Here is a 24,000-nt window from a genome sequence, read left to right as displayed (position 1 = left end):
GACTGCGTACTCGTCCACCGGCAATCACAATTGCAAATTGACATATTCCAAAGTGATAGTGCACTCTCCACATGGAATATGGAATGTGTGCGTCTCGGGTCTCCACCTCTCAATCAACGCACTGATAAGTTTGGGGTCCAACTTGCATCCCCGACCTACCATCGCCACGTGCCAAAAACACGCATCTCGCAAGTAATTCTTTACCAATGGTGATGGAGGACCATGCATATTAAGGATATAACATTGCAATATCCAATCTACAGACTTTTATAACAAATAATAAAATATTAATTATTTAAAATTGCATAAATAAAAAAATCTTAAATAATATTTAAAAATTAAATTTAACACTTACCATTTTCATTTGTTCGACAGATATATGCTTGTCATCAAGACGAATCAATTCTCCGGCCATTGCTAAATTGGTACAAATTTTTACGATTTAAAAAAATTCAAAAAATAAATTTAAAACTTTTTTAAAAATAATTAAAAAATTAAAGCTCTTTTAAATAGAAATTTGAGAGGAATTTGAGAGGAATTTGAGAGAAATTGAGAGAAATGATTTAGTTGTGAAAAAAAATGAAAGGGGGGGTTTTATAGTTTTTTTTTACCGTTAGGAGGGTCACCAACGGTAAAAAAAGTAGCCGTTGATACTGTTCAGGCGCGGGCAAAACGCGTCCCCAAGGGAGCACTTACGTGGCAGAAAAACGCGCCCTTGAGGGAGCGATTTCTGTCCACGTAGGCAAAACGCTTCTTCAAGGACGTATTTTTCTGCCACGTCCCCTAACATCGCGCTGACGTGGACGCGCTTTCGATGAATTAGGCCATTCCGGTAAATAATTATATATCGGGCCCATTTCAGTAAATAAAAAAAAAAGGCTTTCTTTTGTAATTTGCCTTTTTAACTCTTATCATAAAACACGGTGAAAAAATAATACTCATCGGTTTTTTTTTTAACCTTTCAAGCAATATTTTTCGCGCTTTCTTCAGTGAAATCTTCGTCAAAACGCTCCCTTCTAATCTCCTTCAACAAATCCTTTAAGAATCCAAAGAAACTCCTTCATTCAAAAGTTTATCCTAATTGTCTCATGTTTCTGATTCTGAACCAAGTAACCGATTCTCGTTTCATTTCGTACTACCGTGTTAAGGTTAGGTTTTTGATGTCGACACGAAATCGGCGTTTGGCTTCATCGTCATCATCATCGACGGCGAAGAAGCCTTCGATCACTGGGAATCAGAGCAAAAAGATGGGTGCTGCGAAGACACAATTTAGTAAGAAGAGAGTCGCTCTTAGCGATATAACCAACCAAAGGAATGGGTTTCCAAGCGGGTCACGGGCCATGGTTACTCACTCAAAACCCATGGTTCGTTATTCTTCCACCACTACTTTCTTCTTTTTTAATGTTTTTATTTCCTTATTAATTTCTTTTTATTTCCTTTGCGAGTTTCTTTCTTGAATTATAGGATCGAGAGTATTCTCGGTCAAGTTGTTACTTGTAGATGATGTATTTACAAGATTATGAAAAGGGATTTACCTTTTAGTTTTAACTTTTGGTTCAATAAAGCATTTTCCTCTGTTTAATCATAAACAGAAATGAGGTAATATGTTCTTAATTTTGTAAGTATAAAGCATTTTCCTCTGTTTAATCATAACAGAAATGAGGTAATATGTTCTTAATTTTGTAAGTTACTTGAAATTGGGTGTTGTTGGATGTTGGTATGTGTTTGATAGAAACATTTAAGATTCTCGATGTTTCTTATGTTTGAAGGGTCAAAACCGCATATCCATGTCCCCTTTGAGGTGTTGAGTATCTGTCCAAAGCGTTGGTACTTTAGGAAAAAAAATGAAGAATCGTGTTTTCAACATCATTCCTAAGTCCTAGCAAACAAAAGTTGGTTATGAGGTCTGAGTTAACTTTCTAGGTGGATGAAGGTTGATGCATGATTGATCCAAAGGAATGCATCTATGTAATTGCACATTTGTTATGGCTGTATTTATCATTTTAGTAAATTACATTTGTTTGATCTTAAATGTTTCATAACTTTGGATCTACTCGCCAACAAACTTCTATGTGAAATTTGTGACTTTATCATCGATATTATCTCCAGAACTCAATTCTTATTTCTACAAAGTCAGAAGGTTAATTACATTTGCTTTTGAAGGTTCCCTGTACCTCCAAAGTTGCCAAGAAGAAGGAAACTCCTACTTTGCCTACCACTCCGAGTTTGGAATCATTTGATGGTGTTTATTGTATAAATACTATTTGTACAAGAGATGATCACCCTACAACAAAAGTTTCAGCACTTCCTTTGCAAAGCAGCATGGATATCTCTCCATGCAGATCACCTTGTGCTTCCGTTTCTTTGGATGAGACAATGTCTACTTGCGATTCCTTGGAGAGTCCAAAGTTTGAATATTTAGAGAATGAGGATGTATCAGCAATTGAATCGATTGAGACAAAGGCAAATGACAATCTGTACATATCAGAGCTCACACAGAAAGAAGGTCCTTTCCATATCTCATGATGAATATGTTAGTTTAGGCCAAAATATTTCAATCAATTGACTTGATTTGGAAAATAAAATTACTAGCATTAATATTTTTGGCCTGAAAATGCTGTTCTTTACGCCAACCCAGGAAAGATTTCCAAGACAAACATACATTTGGAGATGGGACCAAATGATGATGCTTTTGTTGTTGATGTGTCTTCCACAGATCCACAGTTTTTTTCACCCAGTGTTCATGTCATTTATAAGAATTCGCGTGCATCTGAGGTATACCGTCCTTTTTTCTTTTTCATCATGCCATTGAGGAGCTGTTTGCTTCATTGTTAGTTATATTCATACATGGAGTCGCTAAAAAAGAATCAAATATATTTTTATATTAATATTTTCAGTACCTAGAAAACAAGCGTATTACTTTATTTCTAGTTGTCTTTCTAATAATCTTTTAGACTTTTACTTTTAGGTATGTAGAACTGAATTTGCTTCTTTTTATGCCTGTACTTTTGGTATTGACAAGTGATAACAATCTCGTTTGTGGTTAAGAAAAAAATAGTGATTCATACAGTATGTACGGCCAGTTGTATTCTTGATTCCTCAAGTTCAAATAGATTATATTTCAGTTGATTAATGATTTATCTAACTTTTGAACCGGAGGCTATTTGAAGTTGAGGATGTGCATATCTATTATCATTTTTAAAAATTAAATATTCATATACCCTGGAAGTGACCCTATCAAAGTTGTGGCTATTAATTTATTGTCTTAAACTGGGATATTGGTCAACTGGATTATGGTGTAGTTTGTTGTTGTTAGTACATTCTTTGTTATGCTGTTCAAAGTGGGATTGACTGTATTGTATTTGATGCAGAAATAGCATGTATTTATATTTGTCGAATTTTGAATAACATGACTCTTCTTATGTTCTATGTTTGCTATAAGACTCCTGCTTGATATGTTTCATCCTATTCCTGGTGTTTTGTAGGCCAAAAAAAGGCTTTCTACAGACTTCATGGATATGGTCCAGAAAGATATTGATGCCAACATGCGAGCTATTCTCATTGATTGGCTGGTGGAGGTAAGTTATGGTAGGTTGCCAAATACTAGGGCTGTTTATGTAATCCAAGAAATTACCCTTTCGAGCTACTGTTTCAGGGATATCTTTGTATCCTAATGGCCACTTCAACTATATAAGTGGGATGCTTCATTGCATTAGGATAAATTCCACAGCCAATATTGTTAAACACCTGCAACTTAAATGTTATTGTGCAGTTTCCTCCCACCCCTCCTTTATATGAACAGTGATCTTACCTCATCATTTCAACTGTAGGTAACTGAAGAATACAGGCTTGTACCTGAGACATTGTTTTTGACTGTGAATTACATTGATCGTTATCTTTCTGGCAATTCAATTAACAGGCAACAGCTGCAGTTGCTTGGAGTTGCCTGCATGATGATTGCTTCGTAAGATTTCATGGTTCTTTCTTGAGAACTCAGTTCTCACTTAATGTTCCGTGCATGCATGTGTATTTTACGTCCTGTGTGTTTGTGTGGGTAAATGTAGCTTGGTGAGAAGAGGATTTTAACTAAAAAGGTTATTTCATGCCAGTAAATATGAGGAGGTATCTGCACCTCAAGTGGAAGAGTTCTGTTATGTTACTGATAACACTTACTGCAAGGATGAGGTCAGGTTCCATTTAGGATTATTTCCATTCTTCTTTATTCACCACAATCTACATGAACATGTTTTCCCTGCTTTGGCTGCTGCAGATTTTGCAAATGGAATCTTCTGTGCTGAATTACTTGAAGTTTGAAATGACAGTCCCAACAACTAAATTTTTCCTGAGGTAATGCCTCCCTCTGTTTCCATACGATGTGCAATTTATAAATTTATTATTGAAATGATTCATGAAAAATGCCAGGCAATTTGTTTGTGCTGCTGAAATGATCAATCAGGTATCTCTCTCATGGACTAACATATTTAAATTCCTTTTTATTTTTGCTCCACTACTAGGTTCAGTTTGCAATATATTTGGATGCAAACTTGTACTAGTAGATCTTTGATTCCTAGGTACCCTAGTTAAAAAATATAACAAGATGGGGGAACCGTTGCAGTGTTCAAGTCATCACGCTTTGCTGTTAATCTCTGTTTTACCTAATGATGTGAAAAAACCGCAATGATCACTGACAGTGATATTTGGCTGCCTTCTGTAGGTTCAATTGTTGCAGTTTGAATGTTTGGCCAACTACATTGCAGAGTTATCACTTCTTGAATACACTATGCTTCACTATGCTCCATCTCTAATAGCTGCTTCTGCTGCTTTCTTGGCCAGATTTATACTCTCTCCTTCAAGAAAACCTTGGGTATGTTTTCAGGCATAGTTTATTCGTTCTATACTATGTACTGACTTGTTCAGCTATATGTTTTTCTTATCTGATGGCGATTGACTTTGTCTAATTTGGTATAACTTCTCTCAGATGATATATGTCTATTCTTTTTCATTTGTTGGACAGGATTCTATGTTGGGGCATTACACGCTATACCAGCCCTCTGATTTTGGGAACTGTGTTAAGGCTCTGCATCATCTTTGCCGTAATGGTGGTGGTGCTAATTTGCCAGCAATCAGAGAGAAGTATAGTCAACACAAGGTGAGTAGTTTCTCCATCTGTATGGTTCAAAAATGTTTACGACAATGCTCTACACAGTTGAGGTAAGTTTTCAGTAAAGTCCTACACTATGAACCTGTAAACATGCACTTTATACATATACATATTCACACACCTTGTGACTAAGAGATTGTGTAACTTGTAGAGAAATAGATTGATTAGTTTCATCATGTTAATGTGAACCTGATATTTCATTATTCTAATATCTGATATGGTCCGACATTTTTATCTTGTCTGCATCAGTACAAATTTGTGGCAAAGAAGTACTGCCCTGCATCAATACCGGAGGAGTTTTTCCAAGATGTGTGAGCAAGTAGTAGAGTGTTTCATTTTTGCTGGATATAATAGTTTTTAGATGTAAAAACGTTGAATTTTTGAAGCTTAGAAAATAGGATGTTTATTTCGCTTCCATTTTTGGGAAAAAGCATCTTTGATGCTGCTGCTGAGCTAGTGAAGTACTTCAATTCCATACTCTTGTCTTGTCTGAAAAACAGTTTCATCATGAATTTGTTTGTTGACTAAATAGTTTACCGCCTCGATTCCGTATGTACATGATCGACAACATCTATGGAGTTAGACTCGGGAGGATTTATAAGTTTTTTCCTTTGAAAATAAGAATTTATTGAAATTTTTTATTTGCCAATAAATAAGAATTTATTATAAATTATTATAGAATAAATTTTATAATTCTGTAAAAAAATGTAAAAGTAAAGTTCATAATCACAGATCTTATTGATGCCATTTTTTTCAAAAATTTGCTTCAAAATTTTTTTATTTATAAATTTAAAGTTTATTTGTTTCTTATTTTTTTTAACTATCTAAAATATGTTTCTAATGAGAAATTAACTTTTTAACAGGGTTAAATTATTTAAAACATGTTTCTAACAAGGAAGAATCTTTTTAAACTTAATTAAAGCAATCTATTTGATGCTTTTTAGATATTGTGAAAATAGGGATTTAAACCTAAAACATTATAATTTTTAAATATTTTGACATTATCATTTTAATCAAAATTATATTTCATTATATATTAATAAATTTTTTTAAAAATTATTTCATATATTTTTCGCCCTAATTGTAGATATGATGTAATCTAGTTATTATTATTATTTCAATAGCAGCCATCCTTCTATCTATCTAATCCCCAAGCCAAACCCAACCCAAGAAGCGGGAAACAGAAAAGGAGAAATAATATATAAAGGAAAAAGAAGAGGGAAAAGAGAAGTCGCTTTAAACGCAGGCAAGGCAAGAAACAGGCAAGCAAGACGAAAATGGCGCCAGTACTGCAGAGCTCCCAACCTTGGGTTGAAAAATAGTATTATCTCTTACTCTCTCTCACTTTCATTATTTTTTATTTTATTTACAAAAATGGTAAAGATTTTAGTTTCGTCTCAGTCGGCCAAAGCAAGTGAGAGATGTGGCACATCAAGACGAGGTTGTTCGAGTTCTCACCAACACCCTCGAGACCGCCAATGTAATTTCTCTCCCCTTTCATTCCTTTTAAATATATATATATATTCATGAGTTCTTTTTTTTTTCTTTTGATTACATTGAAAAACCCTAATTCAACATTATTTTCCTTTTTGGTAGTGCCCGCATATGCTCTTTTACGGTCCGCCTGGCACTGGCAAAACCACTACCGCTCTCGCCATTGCCCACCAGCTATTTGGGTACTCTTCCTTTATTTTTTTTGGGTAAAATTGTTGTTTTACGGAAGTGAAACTTTGACTTAAACCCTTCATTTCGGATTAAGCTTTTTATGGAAAAATTGTGAATTAGATTAACTATTAGTGTTGAATTGAAGATTACTCATTGGTGAACTTTTAAGTTTCTGTTATTAGTGTAATGCTTCACTGTAGTTTTGCTGATTTATATGTTCCAGACTTTTTACTATTTTAAACTTAATAGTTGTTGATTGTAGAGTTTATGATGATCTTTCATTTCATTTTACAATTTTACACTTAAGATTTTTTTTTATTTTAACTTCAGTTTGTCTGAATCCAACTGAAACCCAATTTTTGCAGACCTGAACTCTACAAATCTAGGGTGTTGGAGCTAAATGCAAGCGATGACCGTGGGATCAATGTTGTTCGTACAAAGATCAAAGATTTTGCTGCTGTTGCTGTAGGATCTGCTCAGCGTCAGGGGTATGCCCTCTTATTTTCTGGTGAATAAGATTTCTAGTTTGATTGATTGTTGTTTCTTTGCTTCTTTTTAGTGTACCAATTATGTTTTTCTTCCCTTGTATTCTCTAGGGGTTATCCCTGCCCACCATTCAAGATCATTATTCTTGATGAAGCAGATTCGATGACAGAAGATGCTCAGGCATGTTTCTTTTTTCTTTGTAGTCCTTGTGGTATTTTTCAATTCATGTTGACACATGTTAATTTCATTTCACTTAAACTTCACTGCAGAATGCCTTGAGACGTACCATGGAAACTTACTCAAAAGTTACACGCTTCTTTTTCATATGTAACTACATAAGCAGGTATATTTTCTTTTTTTATTTTTTCCTCAAGTTTCTTTTTACCCTTTTAACCACAGGTTTAATCTGGTAAATTTTTAGCACTTTAATGCTACAACTGACTTGTAAATCACAATGAAAATTTGAGAATCGGAGGGGAATTCTTAGACATTATGTTATTGAATTTTCATAGGATCATAGAGCCACTTGCTTCAAGATGTGCCAAGTTCAGATTCAAGCCACTTTCAGATGAAATCATGAGCAGTCGTATATTGCACATATGTGACCAAGAAGGCCTCAATTTAGATTCAGAGGTATGAACTGGTGTCTTAAAGCTGTTGTATGAGTGATTGTTTGTTAAATGGCCTCTTTACTAAACATATGATGTTTCACTGTAGGCGCTTTCAACATTAAGTTCCATTTCACAGGGTGATCTTCGTCGGGCTATTACGTACTTGCAGGTAAGCCTTGGTTTACAATACATTCTCATTATTTCTGGAAATATGTTGTTCCAAGTCTCATTGCTCTTCTACTGTGTTTTGTTTTGACAATATGATTGTATACTTGTTGCAATTTGATCCAGTTTTCTCTTACTGCCTCGCGTGTTGGGCTTTGGTTTGTTTTGCTGCCTTGTAAATAATACTTTCCCCAAGAAGGGTTTAGCTCTCAATTCCTACTTTGCAGCTGTAATGGTTTAGGTCAAAATGATGATCTATAACTGATTCCTGGAACCATTAGAAATAACATTTTTATCATGCTCATCTCCTATGATATGTTCCTTGTATTTGTTTATTGGTCATGCTGGCCAACTGGAATCTTTCATCCTGTTGTTGGTGCTGAATTTTGTGTTATGAAACATTTCAGGGAGCTGCACGCCTGTTTGGATCATCAATTTCTTCCAAAGATCTACTTAGTGTGTCGGGGGTAAGTTATATGATTCATTGACACTTAGGTTTTGCAGTGGCAGTGCGTATTCTTAACTAGGGCCTCCTTTTTTATCATATATTTTCATACTTTTGTCTGATTTAAAATTTGGACATCTATACCTTCTGTCACTCTGTGTTAGCTACCTTTATTGATGAAACAACTAAGAAAATTGTCCTTTGATGCAACATTTTCTTGCTTGAATATTTTAACTCCCTTTTTACGAAGAAAGCGAAATAAAAAAAATTACAATAAGGCACCTTCTCTTTTTCAGATTTTTGTTCTATTTAATTGACCTTGGCATGTCTTGATGCTTAAATTTCTATATATCAGGTTATCCCTGTGGAAGTTGTTGAAGCACTTTATGCTGCATGCAAAAGTGGTAACTTTGATTTGGCAAACAAGGAAGTCAATAATGTAATTGCAGAAGGCTATCCAGTTTCTCAGATGCTTTCTCAGGTCTGATTTTTTTGATCCATGATTTGTCACCATTTCTAATTTGTAGATATATCTGATACTAATGTAATGGTTATTCCAGTTATTTGATGTGGTTGTTGAGGCAGATGATGTACCAGATGAGCAGAAAGCTAGAATTTGCAAGAGTTTGGCTGAAGCAGATAAGGTTACTTTTCCTACATAAGTTTGCTCGTCGACATTTCTTAGTTTTGGTAGTTATAGAAGCAGAAGTGAGATTACTAAATTGCATGTTTTTTCTCTATCAAAATCATGCTTAGTGTGAAAGATGTTTTTCTTGGGTTGTTTAGCATTAGCCAGCCATGAAAGCTAAGATATGGCAGGGGCGTAGATTTTAAAATTTGTTTGCATCTGCATAACTCTGCTATCTTTAAGGAATTCTGCTTGAGTTATTCCTTCCATTATATTTTAACTGATTGAAAATTGACCTATTAAACATGGCTAACTGCATTGTATTAAAAGAGTACTTTGAAAGGTGGCCATTCAATATATTTTCTTCCCCTCTTGTCCATTGTTTCTTTAATATTTACTTATATGTATAATCAGTTTATTGGTATATATCTTATATTTCATCCTTGGCATGCAGCGTCTAGTTGATGGTGCGGATGAGTATTTGCAGCTGCTGGATATGGCCAGCAACACAATGCGAGCTTTGTCTAACATGCCTCAGGAATTCTCTTTTGAAACTTAGCGGGAAAGCCCAGTGTGAGATGGCAGATACTTTTGAAGACAAGGAGGGATTCTTCAACCCTTTGGACTGTAAACTGGTACATATTGCAACAAACCTGCTTTTCAAACTTTCTGTCATGCCTGATTGTCATAGATTGGTCCATCCTTTTGAATCTCTTGTCATTTAACATGGATTTTGTGTTAGTTCTCTATTTAACTTGTCTCTAGTCTATTGCTATAGGCGATGAGTCTTTAGCACTCCTTTTTGCATGCCAGAGTAATAAGATTGTTCTCCATTCGAAGCTAATCCTACCGTTTGCAACAGGCTTGTCACAGATATCATAGCATTTGATGACAAGTACTGACATTTTGAAGGGAAGAACAAAATATTATTAGTGGAGCTCTCAATTATAATGTCTGCTGGAGCCCCTAAAATTCAAATCTCCATAGCACATTACCACTGTCCCGGGTTTGTCAATTGGTCTGGTCTCTGATGCCTAAGATTGCCCCCTTGCAACATAGAGATTTGAGAGTTTTTATTCTTTTACCATTCTAAATTGACAATTCAAAAAGAAACCCAGAGTTCCAAAGTCCACAATCCATCCCAAATCAAAGCAAAATATCCCTCCTATTTTGGAATTGTAGGCTGAAAAGTCTAAGTGCCGACAGATGTTTAAATCGTATACCTCAAGATGGTTGAATATCAAATTGAAATTTTAAAATAAAAGAGAGATTGTAAAATAAACTGGTATTTAAATGAACCAGAAAGGGTCAAATTCAAATAAGCGGTTGGACCCATCAAGCTTACCAGCCCCACCTTCATGCCTTTAATCCCTCTTGAACGTTGTCCTTCATCACCCCAACTATATATATAAAGGTGAAACACCACCACTCTGTATATAATCAAAGCTCTGTTTTATATTTTATCAAGTCTCAGTTACTCTGGGTAGTTATTTTCGGTTAAAGAAATGGCAGTTTATAATTCCTTCATAAAGCCAGGGGCTGTTCCTTTTAAGTGGGAGATCAGACCCGGTGTTCCCAAACAACCACAGAACCCAAAACAGCAACCTCCGCTGCCTCCATTGCCCACCACCACCCTCACCTTTTATAAACAACCAGCGTTCATCACCAAATTTATCAGGACCACTTTGTCCTCCACAAAAGCTTAAACCTTCACCTGCTGGATCCTACTTGCTCCTAACTTCGGAGCCCCAAACTCATTCTTTTAGGTCTACACCACGTTCCCATTCCGAGCGTTGGCGGTTTGATCGACCTGTCCAAGTGCATCTTGAATGTGTTTCACACGGATGCTTCCCCTCACCATTGCTTAGGCGAAAAGGAAGCAAGAGGAGGAGCCAAAAATCTGAACCCGACTATGTTTCTGATCTTGAGACACTGTCGCGGTGGTTGGTGTCAAGTCGGAAGTCACTGTCACCGTTCTATGGCTCACCGGTGTCTTCCTTTTTATCTTTTAGGTCATCGCCTTGACTCGTGGCTGATGTTGAATGGGCTAGGTTTGCCCTTTTTTATGGGGAAAAGAAAAACAAAAATAGAGTTGGCATAGCTCTTCTTCAACCAATCATGACTTGCATTAATTGAGGTTTCATGATTCTCTGTTAAATTTAGTTACCATTTTTCCATATAGGTAAAAGTATCATAAAAGCCTTTGTATTAGAAGTTAGATTGTATTTTATCTCATCTGCTTAAAAAATGAGCAAATTAGTCTTTATACGTTAAATCAAAAAACAAATTGGTCCTTTTTGTTATAAATTTTATTCCTTTGTATTGTTAAAAATTGACATGACTACAAATTAATTAGACAGTGACGCTTGGCGTGTCACATGTACCTCATTCAGATGTACAAAAATAAGTTTTTAACAGTAGAAATGAATAATTTTTTTAATAGAAGACCAATTTATTCTTTAGTTTAATGTATACTGATTAATTTACTCATTTTTTAATTAAAAACTAAAATATAATCTGATTCTTAATACAATATATTGATAATATTTTACCCACCATATATCAAACAGCCAATGATACGAAGCTAAGCAAAAATCCAAGATGGAGTAACTCCAAAATTTAGAGGGCAATTTACCAATAAAAGTTATTTTTTAAAAAAAATTACCGAAATGAGCCCGGTATTTTATTATTTACCGGAATGAGTCATTTTCCCCGAAATCGCGTCCACGTCAGCGCGATGTCAGGGTACGCGTCAGGAAATCGCGTCCACGTTAGCCCGAGATGCTGACGTGGAAGGAAATTGCACTCTCAAGGACGCGATTTCCTTCCACGTCAGCATCTCGCGCTGACGTGGACGCGAATTCGGCCTGCGCGTGAATAGTACCCAACGGTCAAAAAAATAAAATACCGGGCCCATTTCGATAAATTTTAAAAATATAGGGCTTTTTTGGTATTTTGAAAAAATAAATTTTGAATCTTTTTGTACTTGTATTTATTTTTTAATCAATTAACTCTTCAATATTACATCAATAGCAACAAGTACAAAAAAGATTCAAAATTGTTACCAACAAGATTTGAACCAAGGTACTAAGGGAAAAGAGCAAGTATCTTAACCAACTAAGCTAAACTAATTAATTCACATATTATAGAAATATTGTTATTATCTTAATTATATTACTTACGTTCTAACGATTTATCGGACTTATTATATACACGTGTCAAATCAGAAAAAATAATACAACAATTCTGTAAAAAAAATCGGTGTTTACTTCAAATAAATAAGGAAAATAATGATTTGAATGTTTCAAAATTCAATTTTAAACCAAAAAAATCAAAATTTAGAGGCAAAAAAAGATTTTTTTTGACGAAAACTACGGCAAACCGCCTTCGGCTGTTTGTCAGCGCGTAGATCTCAAAAAGTTATTCGAAATAAAAAAAATCGTCTCAATCGGACAACCGAGCCAAAAGTTATGACCTTTCAAAGTTTTCCAAGCTAAAAAACATAAACTGTTCATGCCACGTCAGCAAATCGCATCCTAGTAGGCGCTATTTGTGTCCAGGTAAGCAAAGCGCGCTGACGTGGACGCGATGTTCTGACACGTCCCCTGACATCGCGCTGACGTGGACGCGATTTCGGGGAAAATGGCCTATTCCGGTAAATAATAAAATACCGAGCCCATTTCGGTAAATTTTAAAACAATAGGGCTTTTTTTTTTTGTAATTTGCCCAAATTTAGATGATATCTAATAATGAAAAATCCTAATATATTTAATGATGGAATTTGAAATATGATGTTAACTATTCAATATCGTTTTGACAAATATTAAAACATATTTTATGGTCAAAAGTAAAGATCCTTTAATAAGAACTTTGATAAACGAAGTATAATTTAATAATTTAAACATGGGTATTTATATTTTTTATTAATTTGATTATTAATTTTCTAAAAGTTAAATTTGACTTTTTACTTTAATAAAAAGTAGAATTTGACCATCAACCATTTAAAAAGAGTTAAATTGTTGGCCTTTTTAAAGGAAATAACAACAAAAACATTAAAATTCTAGAAACTGCATCTCGAATGACAATCCACATGTACTTCATGCTATTTTTTTTGAGTTTTTATGAACTTTTTTATAATTTTTTTGAATTTTAAACATGTAACATCCCTGAAGTCCCCTGACACAGGAATAGGCTAATACAAAACCACACGTGTTAGAAGTTTTGAAATAAATAAAATAGAAATTATCAATGTTAAATAGGAAGATAGTTGGATACCAGAAGGAATTGAAGATACTTGTGTATTGAGAAAAATAAATCTGAAGTATTAACTAAATTTTAAGAAAGTGAAAAGTGTTGGGCTAAAAGTGAGAAAATTAAAAGTATAAAAGATTAAATTGAATTGAAAGTAAATAGACGAATGATTAGAGGTGTAATATACCAAGAAAGTGTCGTAAATGAAGGATGGAGAGAAAGTTCAAGGGCAAAATAGACATTTCATAAATTGATATTTATGAGAAAAACTCTCATAAATTATGGCACATTCTAAGCCCTTGGATTTTGATGAAAATTATGAATATGGTCCATTGGATGAAAATAATTATGTTCGGATTTTTATGATATATTTTAATATTTTAATTATATAATAGATTTTTATAAGAGAATATGATAGAGTTCTCTCCATCTTTCTTCTCTTCCAACGCCATCATCATTTTATGAAAGGAAAGTTTTCTTTCTTTTATAATTTGACCCTTTCCACCATTTTTAACAAAATCAAGCAAATCTTTCAAAATTTTCTATAGATTTTTAGTAAAATCAATAGAGAAACTTTATGACAAGTTTGGTTTCATGAGAAGAGAGAATATGTTCATCTTGGAGGAGAGAGAAAATATAAGAAAGGGTTTGAAGTAAAGAAGCAAGGTAAGAATGATGAGGTTTTGTCACGGATTTCCTATTAGTTTCATTCAAAGTGTGTGAAAATAATATTTTTTTTATAGAAAAGAGAAGGTACATAAAGCCTTAAATCAACATATTACATGTAGAAATTCCTAGTTTATCTTCTAAAAGAAACTTTCTAACAGAAAACATGGGAAAAGCAATGATTTCAAGTTCAGTCGCACTAGACGGACAAGTTCGTGCCAGCCAATCAGCCACCATATTACCTTCCATAGGGATGTACTGGAATTTAATAGCTTGGAAATAACTACACAACATCTTAACCTTTCGAGCAACATTCAAACTTATGTGTACGTGGTATGTTAATAAAGTGAAAGAGAAGAGAAGTGATTGTCAAAGGGTTGATGAAGGAAAGAGGTAGCAAAGGAGTGAGAGAAGGAAAGAGGAAATAAATCCAAGAATTTAAGTGTAAGTACTCCAAGAATTTTGTCTTACCCAATTAAATCTAAGTGTAGGATACATTTAAGTTGTTATAATGATTGTATGATTAAATTATTTGAGAATATGATTATATTTATTATGAAATTAAATAAGAAGTATTATTGAAATGAAATAAATTTCAATGATAAAGTGAATATATTAAGTGTAGTGGAATTTTGGTAAAAAAGGGACTAAATTGCAAGGTGTACAAAAGTTTTATATGTGAAATAAATAAATATGTTAGTGGACTTAAATGAAGTGTTTTATGGTAGTGAGTTAAAATTAAAGTCATATTGAAGTGGATTTATAGTGGTTATGAAATTTCATATTGCTAAAGACTAAATTATAAAATATTCAAAAGTGACTGTGTACTAAAATATTGTAATAAAATATTTAAATGAAGCGATATATGGAAATGAAATGTATTTTGAAGTGAGAATAAAGTGATTATTGAATTATATGTTAGCAAGGACTAAATTGAAAAGATTGTAAAGTTAAGTGTAGTGAAATTGATGTAAAGATGACTAGTTTGCAAAGAGTGTAAAAGTTAGAAGTGTGAAATAAAAATAATTGAATTGAGAGTTTAAACAAAGTGTTCATGATAGTGAATTTAATTCTAAGTGATATTAAAGTGATAATTTAATGAATATTTATTTTCATGAAAATAAGGACTAAATTGTTATGAGTGTAAAGTTTTATATGTTATTAATTGATAAGTGATAGTGATGAAAATGACAATATAAATGCCCAAGTAGACAAGATACGAACATGTTGGATATAGATTACATACAATTAGGAAACTTTCAGCGTGCATAGCGACAGTAACACTTCGATGCAAATCAGTGATAGTGGCACTTTGGTGCAACTTAATGATTGTGGCACTTCAGTGCAACATAGTGATTGTGGCTCTTCGAAGCATTTCAGTGATTCTGCGCTTCGGTGTATTTCAATGTTCTTTTTGTATATCTTGTAATACCCCTAACTCATATCCGTTGCCGGAATAGGGTTACAGAGCATTACTAGAGTTTACAGATCAAGCACAAACATTTCATATTATTTCTCATTCATATCAGAAATCAACCATAATCAATCATATTGTCCCTTATATGAGCCATCGATGCCCAAAATACACTTTAAAATCAAGTCGGGACTAAACCGGGAACTCAAGAAATTTTTCGCAAAACTTTAAAATTTTTCCAAGGTGCAGGGGACACACGCCCGTGTGGCCAGGTCGTGTGGCTCACATGGTTAAGAGACACGCCCGTGTCTCAGGCCGGGTGGGCATTCGAAATAGGGCACATGGCCGTGTTCCAGCCTGTGTCCAAATTAGGGTGCTCTCTGACTTGGGTCACACAGCCAAGCCACACGTCAGTGTGCTAGGCCGTGTGAACAATTTTGAGCATCTATTTTGAAAATTTTAAGATGTAGGGGACACACGGCCAAATCACACGCCCATGTGTTAGGCCGTGTGTCACACACACCCATGTGCTAGGTCATTTCCAAGGCCACATTTCTCACCCAAACTTGGCATCACCTAACCAAACATTTTTAGACATCAATAGACCATAATAAGGCATTCAACCAAACCAAAATTAAGCTTATTACTTAACATATTACCACAACCATTCAAGAATCTTTACTTACCAATTTTAGACCAACCATCAACATGTTTATAAATTAACCATCATTCAACTATACTAGCACACGTTAAACTTGATAAGGCCATTACTCACATCAAAACATGTTCATCACAAGCCATTCCAATGGCTAGTTACAACCAAAACATTTTCTTGCCAAAATTGGCTAATTGGCCTATACATGTCATTATAACAATAATGAGTTTGTTATATATATACTGAAACAAGCTGATGGATAGTGTGTGATATCTCCACCAATCTTCCAATCCAATGAGCTTTTGAAGTACTATAAAATAGAGGAAATAAAACAGAGTAAGCATTTAATGCTTAGTAAGTTCGTATAACGGGAAATTAACTTACCATTTATTTACATATAAGGTAAGCATACAAAAATACATCCAAAGCAAATTGGCTAATAGCCTAAACACATAACTTTACCAAACATGTTAGTCATCTATTTCACATGAATATCAAGAAACATGTATGAGCTCATCAAACATCAAATTCCCAAGTATTTCGAGTATATACAGATAATGATTCATTTCGAATTCATATATTTTCTCATGTCAGGATTTTGCCCGTTGAATCATTTAAAATATCGATGGATACACGGGTAGTACACACAAAGTGTATAAATCTATAATCCGTCAATTCATATTCGAGAATGCTCATACGAGCACATAACGGGAAGCTCATGTGAGCCATGTAACGGGAAGCTCCAGAGAGCCATTAATGGGAAGCCCTAGAGAGCCATTAATGGGAAGCTCATATGAGCCAATATCAAGAAAGTTCAAGAAAGCCAATATCGGGAAGCTTCAGAGAGCCAATTAATCGAGAAGCTCATGATAGAGCCTTTAATCGGGAAGCTCCGAAGAGCCATATATCGGGACGCTCATAAGAGCTACGGTGTGTCTACAACACATGTAAGATCACAACCAATCGGGATGCTCCGAAGAGCTATTAACGGGAAGCTCGCAAGAACCATATAACGGAAAGCTCACGAGAGCTAATAACGGGACGTATTTTTGAGTTGTGGTGTGTCCGCAACACATGCAGGACCACAACTAATTTGAGAACCCTGTATCCATCGAATTTCATTTATTCAAATGAGACTTAATATTTGTTGGACATTGTCAGATATGTGTCTGATTTTCATACATGTCAATTTCACAACACACATACATAACATTCAATTCAAACATATAGTTATACAATTTAGTTACACGAACTTAACTTGACAAGTGTTCGTGTACGCAAAATCTACTAATCCAACACCTTCTCTTTTCCTTAATCTAACTCCGTATTTGGTCTATCCGGATCTAATTGAGCCAAATAAGTTTGCTAGAGCTCAAGTTCTCATTAGGGTTTTTATGTTTTAATTTGGGAAAGATGATATAAAATGATGATATTTCTTATTTAATTAATTTATCATCTTTTATTATTTCATCTTTCCAATTTAGTCCTTTTCTTTATTTAATTTTCCTATAACGAATCATCATACTTATCTACTAACTCTTCTTAATGGTCTATTTTCCATATAAGGACCTCTGATTTTGAATTTCATAGCTATTTTAGCTACTAGAATTCAACTTTTGCATGTTATGCAATTTGGTCCTTTTATCAATTAAACATATAATCGGTAAAATTTTCTTAACGAAAATTTTATACGACATTTCTATCATAATGCAGACCTAATATTAAAATAATTTTCCTTTCGGTCTCGAATTTGTGGTCCCGAAATCATGTTCCAATTTCACTAAAAACGGACTGTTACATATCTTGCTTGTTCAATTGAGTTTACTATGGGGAAAACGAAAAGTGTTAAGTGAAATCAATAGTGAATTGGTAAGTGAAATATGGTAAGATTGCAAGTGAAAATAAACATTTAATGATTATTTAGCTAAATTCATTATGTTATATTTAAAGTATTGACATGTTAAATTTAATTAAGATAATGGTAAGTTTAAATTCTCGATGTACTTACTAAACTTTTACAAGCTTAATCATTCTTTTCTAACGCGTAGGTGAAAAATTAATTTGAAGCATTTAACGAGGATTCAATTTCAACACATCTCATCACATCTCAATGTCTAAAAGTGAATATAAAATATTTATTTTGGAATTAGTTATAACATGTACATAGGTATTGTTAGGATATTTATGAGTATCAGTGAAAGAAACTTAAATAAGCTTGAAGAATATGGTAGTGTAGGAAATTTTGTTTGGTTATGTCTTGAACATATGATGATATATATGTTACTTTGAGATGTTTTAAGGTTTAAATTAGTTGATGGATGTTTGGGAATGAATTGGATTGATCATAGCATGAAAATGAATGTTTTGGGCATGATTTAGGTCCCTTACAAAGAAGTATCGATACTTGTATAACTTGTATCGGTACAATTTCTCCAAAGAGCAAAAATGAACAGTGTCAGCAGTGTTGTACTGATACTTGGAGTAGTGAGTATTGATGATGTAACGACTCGATTTTCAGCGGTGTCTAAAAATGCAGTTTCAGGACCTCATTTTCGTAAACCAAGTTCGTAAATATTACATAGAAATATTTACGAAGTTAGTATGTTGATGAATTGAAATTTGATTTAGTAATTTAGCCGAATTTTTGACTAATTAAATTGAAAAAGTTTAATCGCTATAGATTTTTAATTAGAATAAGGCTTGGGGACTTAGATATCAATTATACAAAGGATTAAAATGACAAATAAACCCATTTTAAATGGATGATAGTGAGATGTGATGTTAATTGTCATTATTTTAAGTTAATTAAATATTAAAGCCTAATTAAGCATGATTAAGTTAATTAATCAAAATTAACCATAATATAAATAGGAAATGTTAGTGGAAAAAGATGGATCATCATCTTCTTCAACCTTTCTCATCGTCCACCATTGAAGAAAGCTTAAAAAAACCTAAGTTACATTCGACCTTAATTACAAGTAAGTCCTAGCCATTCCATGGATTAATTTGATCAATTGGTGAAATTTTAGTAAGTTGCCATTGTTGAGAATTGAATGATTTAAATGTGAAATTGATAGAAATTAAGCTTAGTTTAAGAAAATGACTAAATTATAAAGCTTAATTGTTAGTTTCATACATTAGGGACTGAATTGAATAAAATAAAAAATTATTATGAAATGTTGGTAGGAATAGAAAGTAGAAGGTGCCTAATGAGTAAATGTGAAATCGAATTTTAATCTGAAGTTTTAGATTGGAAGTTATGCTTGTCCCGATTTTAGGGACTAAATTGAATAAATTAAAAAATATGTATAAATTGATATTTGATTTTGAATTAACTGGAAATTGATTATGTGATGTGTTTTGTGAATGTACGTAGCTAAAGTCAACGCAGAACCTTTGAGAGGGAAAGGAAAAGTGAAAACGAGTAATCGAAAACTTTGGTTTTTAAATTTATGATTTATGGTCGTATTAATTGATTGCATTCTCATTATATCTACATTTGGGAATGTCAAGGTGTATATAGCAATAATATGACCTATTGGATTGAGTTGGAATGTGAATTGCTGAGAGTGAGGACTTAAATGAATAAAATGTAAAATAACATGAATTGCTTGAAAATGTATTGAATGTTATGAAATATATTTGATATGTTAATAGATTGGATTGTAATAGTGAATATGATTGATAAATGATATATGTATTAAATTGTAAATGGAATTGAACATTGATGTCCTATTAACTAGTCAGACTGAGTTAGATATAGTTGAAGAATTGGTTTGTGTACGTGTTATGTGCTTAATGCACCAAAATGCAGCTCGTGAAAATCAAATACTCATTAAAATTTTATACTCTTATTCAATATCATGACTTAATTCATTTAAAATGTCAAAATCGAAAACTTAACTAATAAAGCAACTAAATCTAACATACCAATTTTTTTTTTTTGATATTTTAGGTTTAGATTTTTTTTACAAACACCAAAATAAAGCTAACCTTTAAGTTGTAACCCAGCATGGGCTTTTATCTTCGCTGTTTAACTTCAAACATTACACTGCTTTTATGTTTCTGCCATGCAGCTCCACAAGATTTCTATTGCAATGCATAATAAGTATCATTCTTTAGCTGTTATGTGAAAGAAAAAAAAAAAACCTCAAACACCCACTGAAGAAATTGAAAGCAAAAGAACTGAATTTTTTGAGCAAACTTCAGTAGAAAGATGTTTCCAACAAAGCCTTTGCAACGCAGCTCCGATGGCATAGTCCACCAGGTAATGTCAATGATGGTTCAAAACCGACCCTTCGATGCTCAACTCGCTTCTTCAACAATTTCAAATCCATGGACAACTGATTCAGTTTCAGATATCTTAAGATCCGTTCCCAAGTTCTTTTTTCAATCCCTTCGTTCCATTGGCCGTCAAAAAGGCTTCCGCCACCGTGCTCCTTTAAAGCAAAGAAACCTTAAACAAGAGAAATTTAAGATTTCCCATAATGTTCTTCTCCTTGGGCCTGCTGCTTATAGAGACCCCGAAAGGGTAGCTTTAGGACTATATAAAGCAATGGAATTCTATTTATGGGTGGAAAAGTTTTTCGGGTTTTCTCATAATGAGAAAACTTGTAAAGAAATGGCTTTTGTTTTGGCTAAAGGTAATAATTTGAAGGGTCTTTGGGATTTTCTAAAGGAAATGTCTAGGATTGATAATGGGAGTCTTGTTACTACTTCTTCTATCACCTGTTTGATTAAAGTCCTAGGAGAAGAAGGGTTAGTTAATGAAGCATTGGCTTGTTTTTTTAGAATGAAGCAATATCATTGCAAACCTGATGTTTTTGCATATAATATGATTATTCGTGCCCTTTGTAGAGTTGGGAATTTTAATAAAGCAAGGTTCTTGTTGGAACAAATGGAATTACCAGGTTTCAGATGTCCACCCGATGTGTATACATATACAATTTTGATAAGTTCTTATTGTAAGTTCAGTATGCAAACAGGATGTCGAAAGGCAATTCGAAGGAGGCTTTATGAGGCGAATCACTTGTTTCGTGAGATGTTGTTTAAGGGTTTTGTCCCTGATGTTGTGACTTATAATTGTTTGATTGATGGTTGTTGTAAGACGAATCGAATTGAAAGGGCTTTGGAACTTTTTGAAGATATGAATAAAAGGAATTGTGTTCCAAACCGGATCACCTATAATTCTTTCATTAGGTACTATTGTGCTGTTAATGAGATCGATAAAGGTATTGAGATGATGCGGAGGATGCAACGGATGAATCATGGCGTAGCAACAAATAGTTCGTATACTCCGATTATACATGCTCTGTGTGAAGCTGAAAGGGTGTTGGAGGCCAAGGGTTTTCTTTTTGAGTTGATCAGAGGGGGATCTATCCCAAGAGAGTATACATATAAGTTAGTTTGTGATGCACTGAATTCAGTAGGAGCAGCCAATTTGATCGACGACGAGATGCATAAAAGAATAAGAGATGGTATCGGCAGCAGATGTAGACAAGTTATGAAAGTGAAACATATAACAAGTCACATACGGACAACGAGGATGGTGGAGGAAGTTTAGCAATCAAGGAAAGCTATTTATGCTCAACCATGTAAAGCAAAGCAGACAAGAAGTCGGTCGATTGTTGGGGCACTCTGGTGGTAAGTATTACAGAGTGAATAACGAGGATGGTGGAGGAACTTTCTTTCCGCAGATTTTGAAGTTTCAAATTATCATTGGTTTTACTTACGGTCTTATTGTTGGAGAATAATGCTCTCATTGTTGCGGCTCAGGAACCTTTTTCACCTGCAAAACATTCATGCATTTTGGTTTTTCATATCAGTTTCTACTGAGTTCCCCTACTTCCAAGTTGTCCATCTATTGTATGGTCTTGTATACTACAAAATATTTGTGTACAAGAATTTGAACTAAGCATGTCAAAACCTTTGATGCTAATTATGGGCTGATGGCCAAGTTGAAATCACTTCAAATATTAGGATGTTTAGTTGGCTTCATCAAGACTGTCATTATTTCATATATCTTGTTGCTTGCACAAAAAGAAACTATACTTCAAGCCCCCAGTAAGAGATGAACACATTTGCCATTTTTGTTATCTCTATTTATTTTATTTTAATATTTATTTTTGTCCTTGTAACTTTATTTTTTATGGTCAGTTTTCTGCTTCATATGCATGTCCAAGAAAAGTGAAAGCACTGGTGACAACCGTGGAGGCCACTGCATGGTGGAAGTGTTGCTAATCCAGGGGCAACCATTACTGCAGTAGGTGTAAATGGTGGCACGACAGCTGGCCGTGCTTGTGGGGCAGGCGTTAACAATGGTGAGGGTGGCTGCAGTGGCTGCAGTGGCGACAGTGGTGGTGGCTATCACTAAGTATGCTACTGGTTTCCCAAGGGGAGGAAAAAACAATAGAAGTGCTGTTATGGGAATAGAAAGGTGTAAATGTTTCCTTTTTCTTGCTTTTCTCCATAGCTTTTTGATATTATGAATTCTAAATTTCAATGGAATTAAACTAAAAAAATTGTGGTTCTTTATATAAGTTGAATTATTGTTTATAGATTAGGTGAAATTACCAAAGATTCTGATAACTTTGCGGGCCACTAGTACTTGATTACCTGTATGTAAACTCTGTTTTCTTGATGTTCACTTTCACTGCCTTAAATTCCTCAAAGAAAATTTTCAGGCATAATTTGATCTAGGGCCTTATTTATTTCTGGCTTTACCTTTGATTTTCTTTCACTATATGTGCTTCTAGTTGTTCTTCACATATCAGGTGTAACCGCTTCAAGGTTATTCATTTTTCTGATTGGACCTCTGGATTTGGTAGTTATATTGGGTTTTGACTAAATAGAGGACAAACTCTCTCAACGCATTTGATCCACAAGACTTGAGCCATTGCTTAAGGGACATCTTACTACTGAAGACGTTTTGAACAAGTTATAGATGATGACAATATTTTTTTCATTTGGTCGGAAAAGTAACATATTTATTAATAAAAACACTAACATAGAGTTTGATACATAACTACCCTTTGAGCATCATCTAAATGAAAACGATGTAAACAGTCAGGAGGATTAGAATAGACAAAAACAAACTTAGAAACATAGAGTTCATCTAATGGAAACAACAAATGAAGGTTATTGCCCACACTCGCTAAAGTATCTGTACACACTTATTCCCTTCCCGCAATATATGTTTCCAGCAGCTAGAACTCATCGAATAAAAGAGCTTCTTGCACTCATCAACCAAATGAGATAACAAAATATTTCGATTAGTAGAAGACTGCATAAAGTAAAGCACAGGAGTAGCATCTGCTTCAATCTCACGGAGTGCCCAAAGCTCAACTTCTACACTGGCCGCTCTTCGTATATGGCGATAGGCATCGATCACCCAATTGCCATTGTGGTCTCGAATGAGAGCGTCGGCCCCTATTCTCCCCGGATTATCCAAAGAAGAACCATCCGCGTTTAGTTTGAACTATCCTAATCAGAGAGGCTTTCATAAGATAGGGACCAAATCTAAAAGCCCTCTATATTTTAGAGGGAGGGATAGAGCAGTGAATTCACAAGCATTAGAAAGTACAATTTGGACAAAACCTTCAAGTGACCCATTCTGATTAAAGATGATGAGAATATTTTGCAGCATATGAATTAGAATATACAAAATTATCTACTCTCTATATCAAAAGAAATTCCTTGGGCACCTGTCCAAATACATAAACAAACCTTTTTTATTTTTATTTTTTTAGATTATGTAAGAAGTATCAAATTATAGTTTTGGTCTTTATATTGTGCTCAAATTTTAAATTTAATTTTTATGCTGTAATTTTTGACATAATTTAGTACGTTATTGT

General features: G+C 34.0%; 4 protein-coding genes across 6 annotated transcripts; all 4 read left to right on the top strand.

Moving 5' to 3' along the window:
* Nucleotides 1–1,128: 1,128 nt before the first annotated feature.
* Nucleotides 1,129–5,690, top strand: LOC107901386 (cyclin-A1-4). 2 transcript variants are annotated; one of them, XM_041095172.1, is made up of 11 exons: nucleotides 1,129–1,364; nucleotides 2,164–2,506; nucleotides 2,717–2,775; nucleotides 3,486–3,578; nucleotides 3,831–3,964; nucleotides 4,110–4,185; nucleotides 4,271–4,347; nucleotides 4,423–4,456; nucleotides 4,715–4,864; nucleotides 5,015–5,149; nucleotides 5,411–5,690. In XM_041095172.1, exons 1-11 carry the CDS (start codon nucleotides 1,161–1,163, stop codon nucleotides 5,474–5,476), a joined length of 1,371 nt encoding a protein of 456 aa, XP_040951106.1. In that variant the 5' UTR covers nucleotides 1,129–1,160; the 3' UTR covers nucleotides 5,477–5,690. The 2 variants fall into 2 exon arrangements, with proteins under 2 accessions (XP_040951106.1, XP_040951105.1); XM_041095171.1 differs by having other exon boundaries at nucleotides 2,639–2,775.
* Nucleotides 5,691–6,249: 559 nt separating this feature from the next.
* On the top strand, nucleotides 6,250–10,005 carry LOC121218260 (replication factor C subunit 4). The gene is made up of 12 exons (XM_041095169.1): nucleotides 6,250–6,482; nucleotides 6,563–6,641; nucleotides 6,758–6,837; nucleotides 7,192–7,314; nucleotides 7,423–7,492; nucleotides 7,582–7,655; nucleotides 7,825–7,945; nucleotides 8,030–8,092; nucleotides 8,496–8,555; nucleotides 8,889–9,014; nucleotides 9,094–9,177; nucleotides 9,616–10,005. The coding sequence occupies exons 1-12, from the start codon at nucleotides 6,439–6,441 to the stop codon at nucleotides 9,718–9,720; spliced, it is 1,029 nt and encodes a 342-aa protein (XP_040951103.1). The 5' UTR covers nucleotides 6,250–6,438; the 3' UTR covers nucleotides 9,721–10,005.
* A 535-nt stretch (nucleotides 10,006–10,540) lies between these two features.
* LOC107900018 (uncharacterized) lies at nucleotides 10,541–11,313 on the top strand. Its single transcript, XM_041095170.1, has 2 exons — nucleotides 10,541–10,770; nucleotides 10,808–11,313. The coding sequence occupies exons 1-2, from the start codon at nucleotides 10,667–10,669 to the stop codon at nucleotides 11,184–11,186; spliced, it is 483 nt and encodes a 160-aa protein (XP_040951104.1). The 5' UTR covers nucleotides 10,541–10,666; the 3' UTR covers nucleotides 11,187–11,313.
* Nucleotides 11,314–20,015: 8,702 nt separating this feature from the next.
* LOC121218259 (pentatricopeptide repeat-containing protein At1g77405) lies at nucleotides 20,016–22,793 on the top strand. Of its 2 annotated transcripts, none has more exons than XM_041095168.1 (2): nucleotides 20,016–21,790; nucleotides 22,304–22,793. In XM_041095168.1, the coding sequence occupies exon 1, from the start codon at nucleotides 20,364–20,366 to the stop codon at nucleotides 21,708–21,710; it is 1,347 nt and encodes a 448-aa protein (XP_040951102.1). In that variant the 5' UTR covers nucleotides 20,016–20,363; the 3' UTR covers nucleotides 21,711–21,790; nucleotides 22,304–22,793. The 2 variants fall into 2 exon arrangements, with proteins under 2 accessions (XP_040951102.1, XP_040951101.1); XM_041095167.1 differs by having other exon boundaries at nucleotides 20,148–22,210.
* Nucleotides 22,794–24,000: the final 1,207 nt, after the last annotated feature.

This window comes from Gossypium hirsutum, chromosome D06 (assembly GCF_007990345.1).
Source record: "Gossypium hirsutum isolate 1008001.06 chromosome D06, Gossypium_hirsutum_v2.1, whole genome shotgun sequence".
Classification (NCBI taxonomy): domain Eukaryota; kingdom Viridiplantae; phylum Streptophyta; class Magnoliopsida; order Malvales; family Malvaceae; genus Gossypium; species Gossypium hirsutum.
The sequence above is the reverse complement of the archived record's forward strand: the minus strand, read 5'-3'. Positions and strand labels throughout refer to the sequence as shown.

What these genes read in the sequence shown, in the direction of transcription:
- LOC107901386 (XM_041095171.1), top strand. Translation starts at nt 1,161, where the DNA reads ATGTCGACACGAAATCGGCGTTTGGCTTCATCGTCATCATCATCGACG. An exon ending in GCCTGCATGATGATTGCTTC is followed by an intron (nt 3,965 to 4,109) that starts GTAAGATTTCAT and finishes ATTTCATGCCAG; the next exon opens with TAAATATGAGGAGGTATCTG. An exon ending in CTCCTTCAAGAAAACCTTGG is followed by an intron (nt 4,865 to 5,014) that starts GTATGTTTTCAG and finishes TTTGTTGGACAG; the next exon opens with GATTCTATGTTGGGGCATTA.
- LOC121218260 (XM_041095169.1), top strand. Translation starts at nt 6,439, where the DNA reads ATGGCGCCAGTACTGCAGAGCTCCCAACCTTGGGTTGAAAAATA. An exon ending in CGATGACAGAAGATGCTCAG is followed by an intron (nt 7,493 to 7,581) that starts GCATGTTTCTTT and finishes ACTTCACTGCAG; the next exon opens with AATGCCTTGAGACGTACCAT. An exon ending in ATATGTAACTACATAAGCAG is followed by an intron (nt 7,656 to 7,824) that starts GTATATTTTCTT and finishes GAATTTTCATAG; the next exon opens with GATCATAGAGCCACTTGCTT.
- LOC107900018 (XM_041095170.1), top strand. Translation starts at nt 10,667, where the DNA reads ATGGCAGTTTATAATTCCTTCATAAAGCCAGGGGCTGTTCCTTTTAAG. An exon ending in AACCCAAAACAGCAACCTCC is followed by an intron (nt 10,771 to 10,807) that starts GCTGCCTCCATT and finishes CTCACCTTTTAT; the next exon opens with AAACAACCAGCGTTCATCAC.
- LOC121218259 (XM_041095168.1), top strand. Translation starts at nt 20,364, where the DNA reads ATGTTTCCAACAAAGCCTTTGCAACGCAGCTCCGATGGCATAGTCCAC.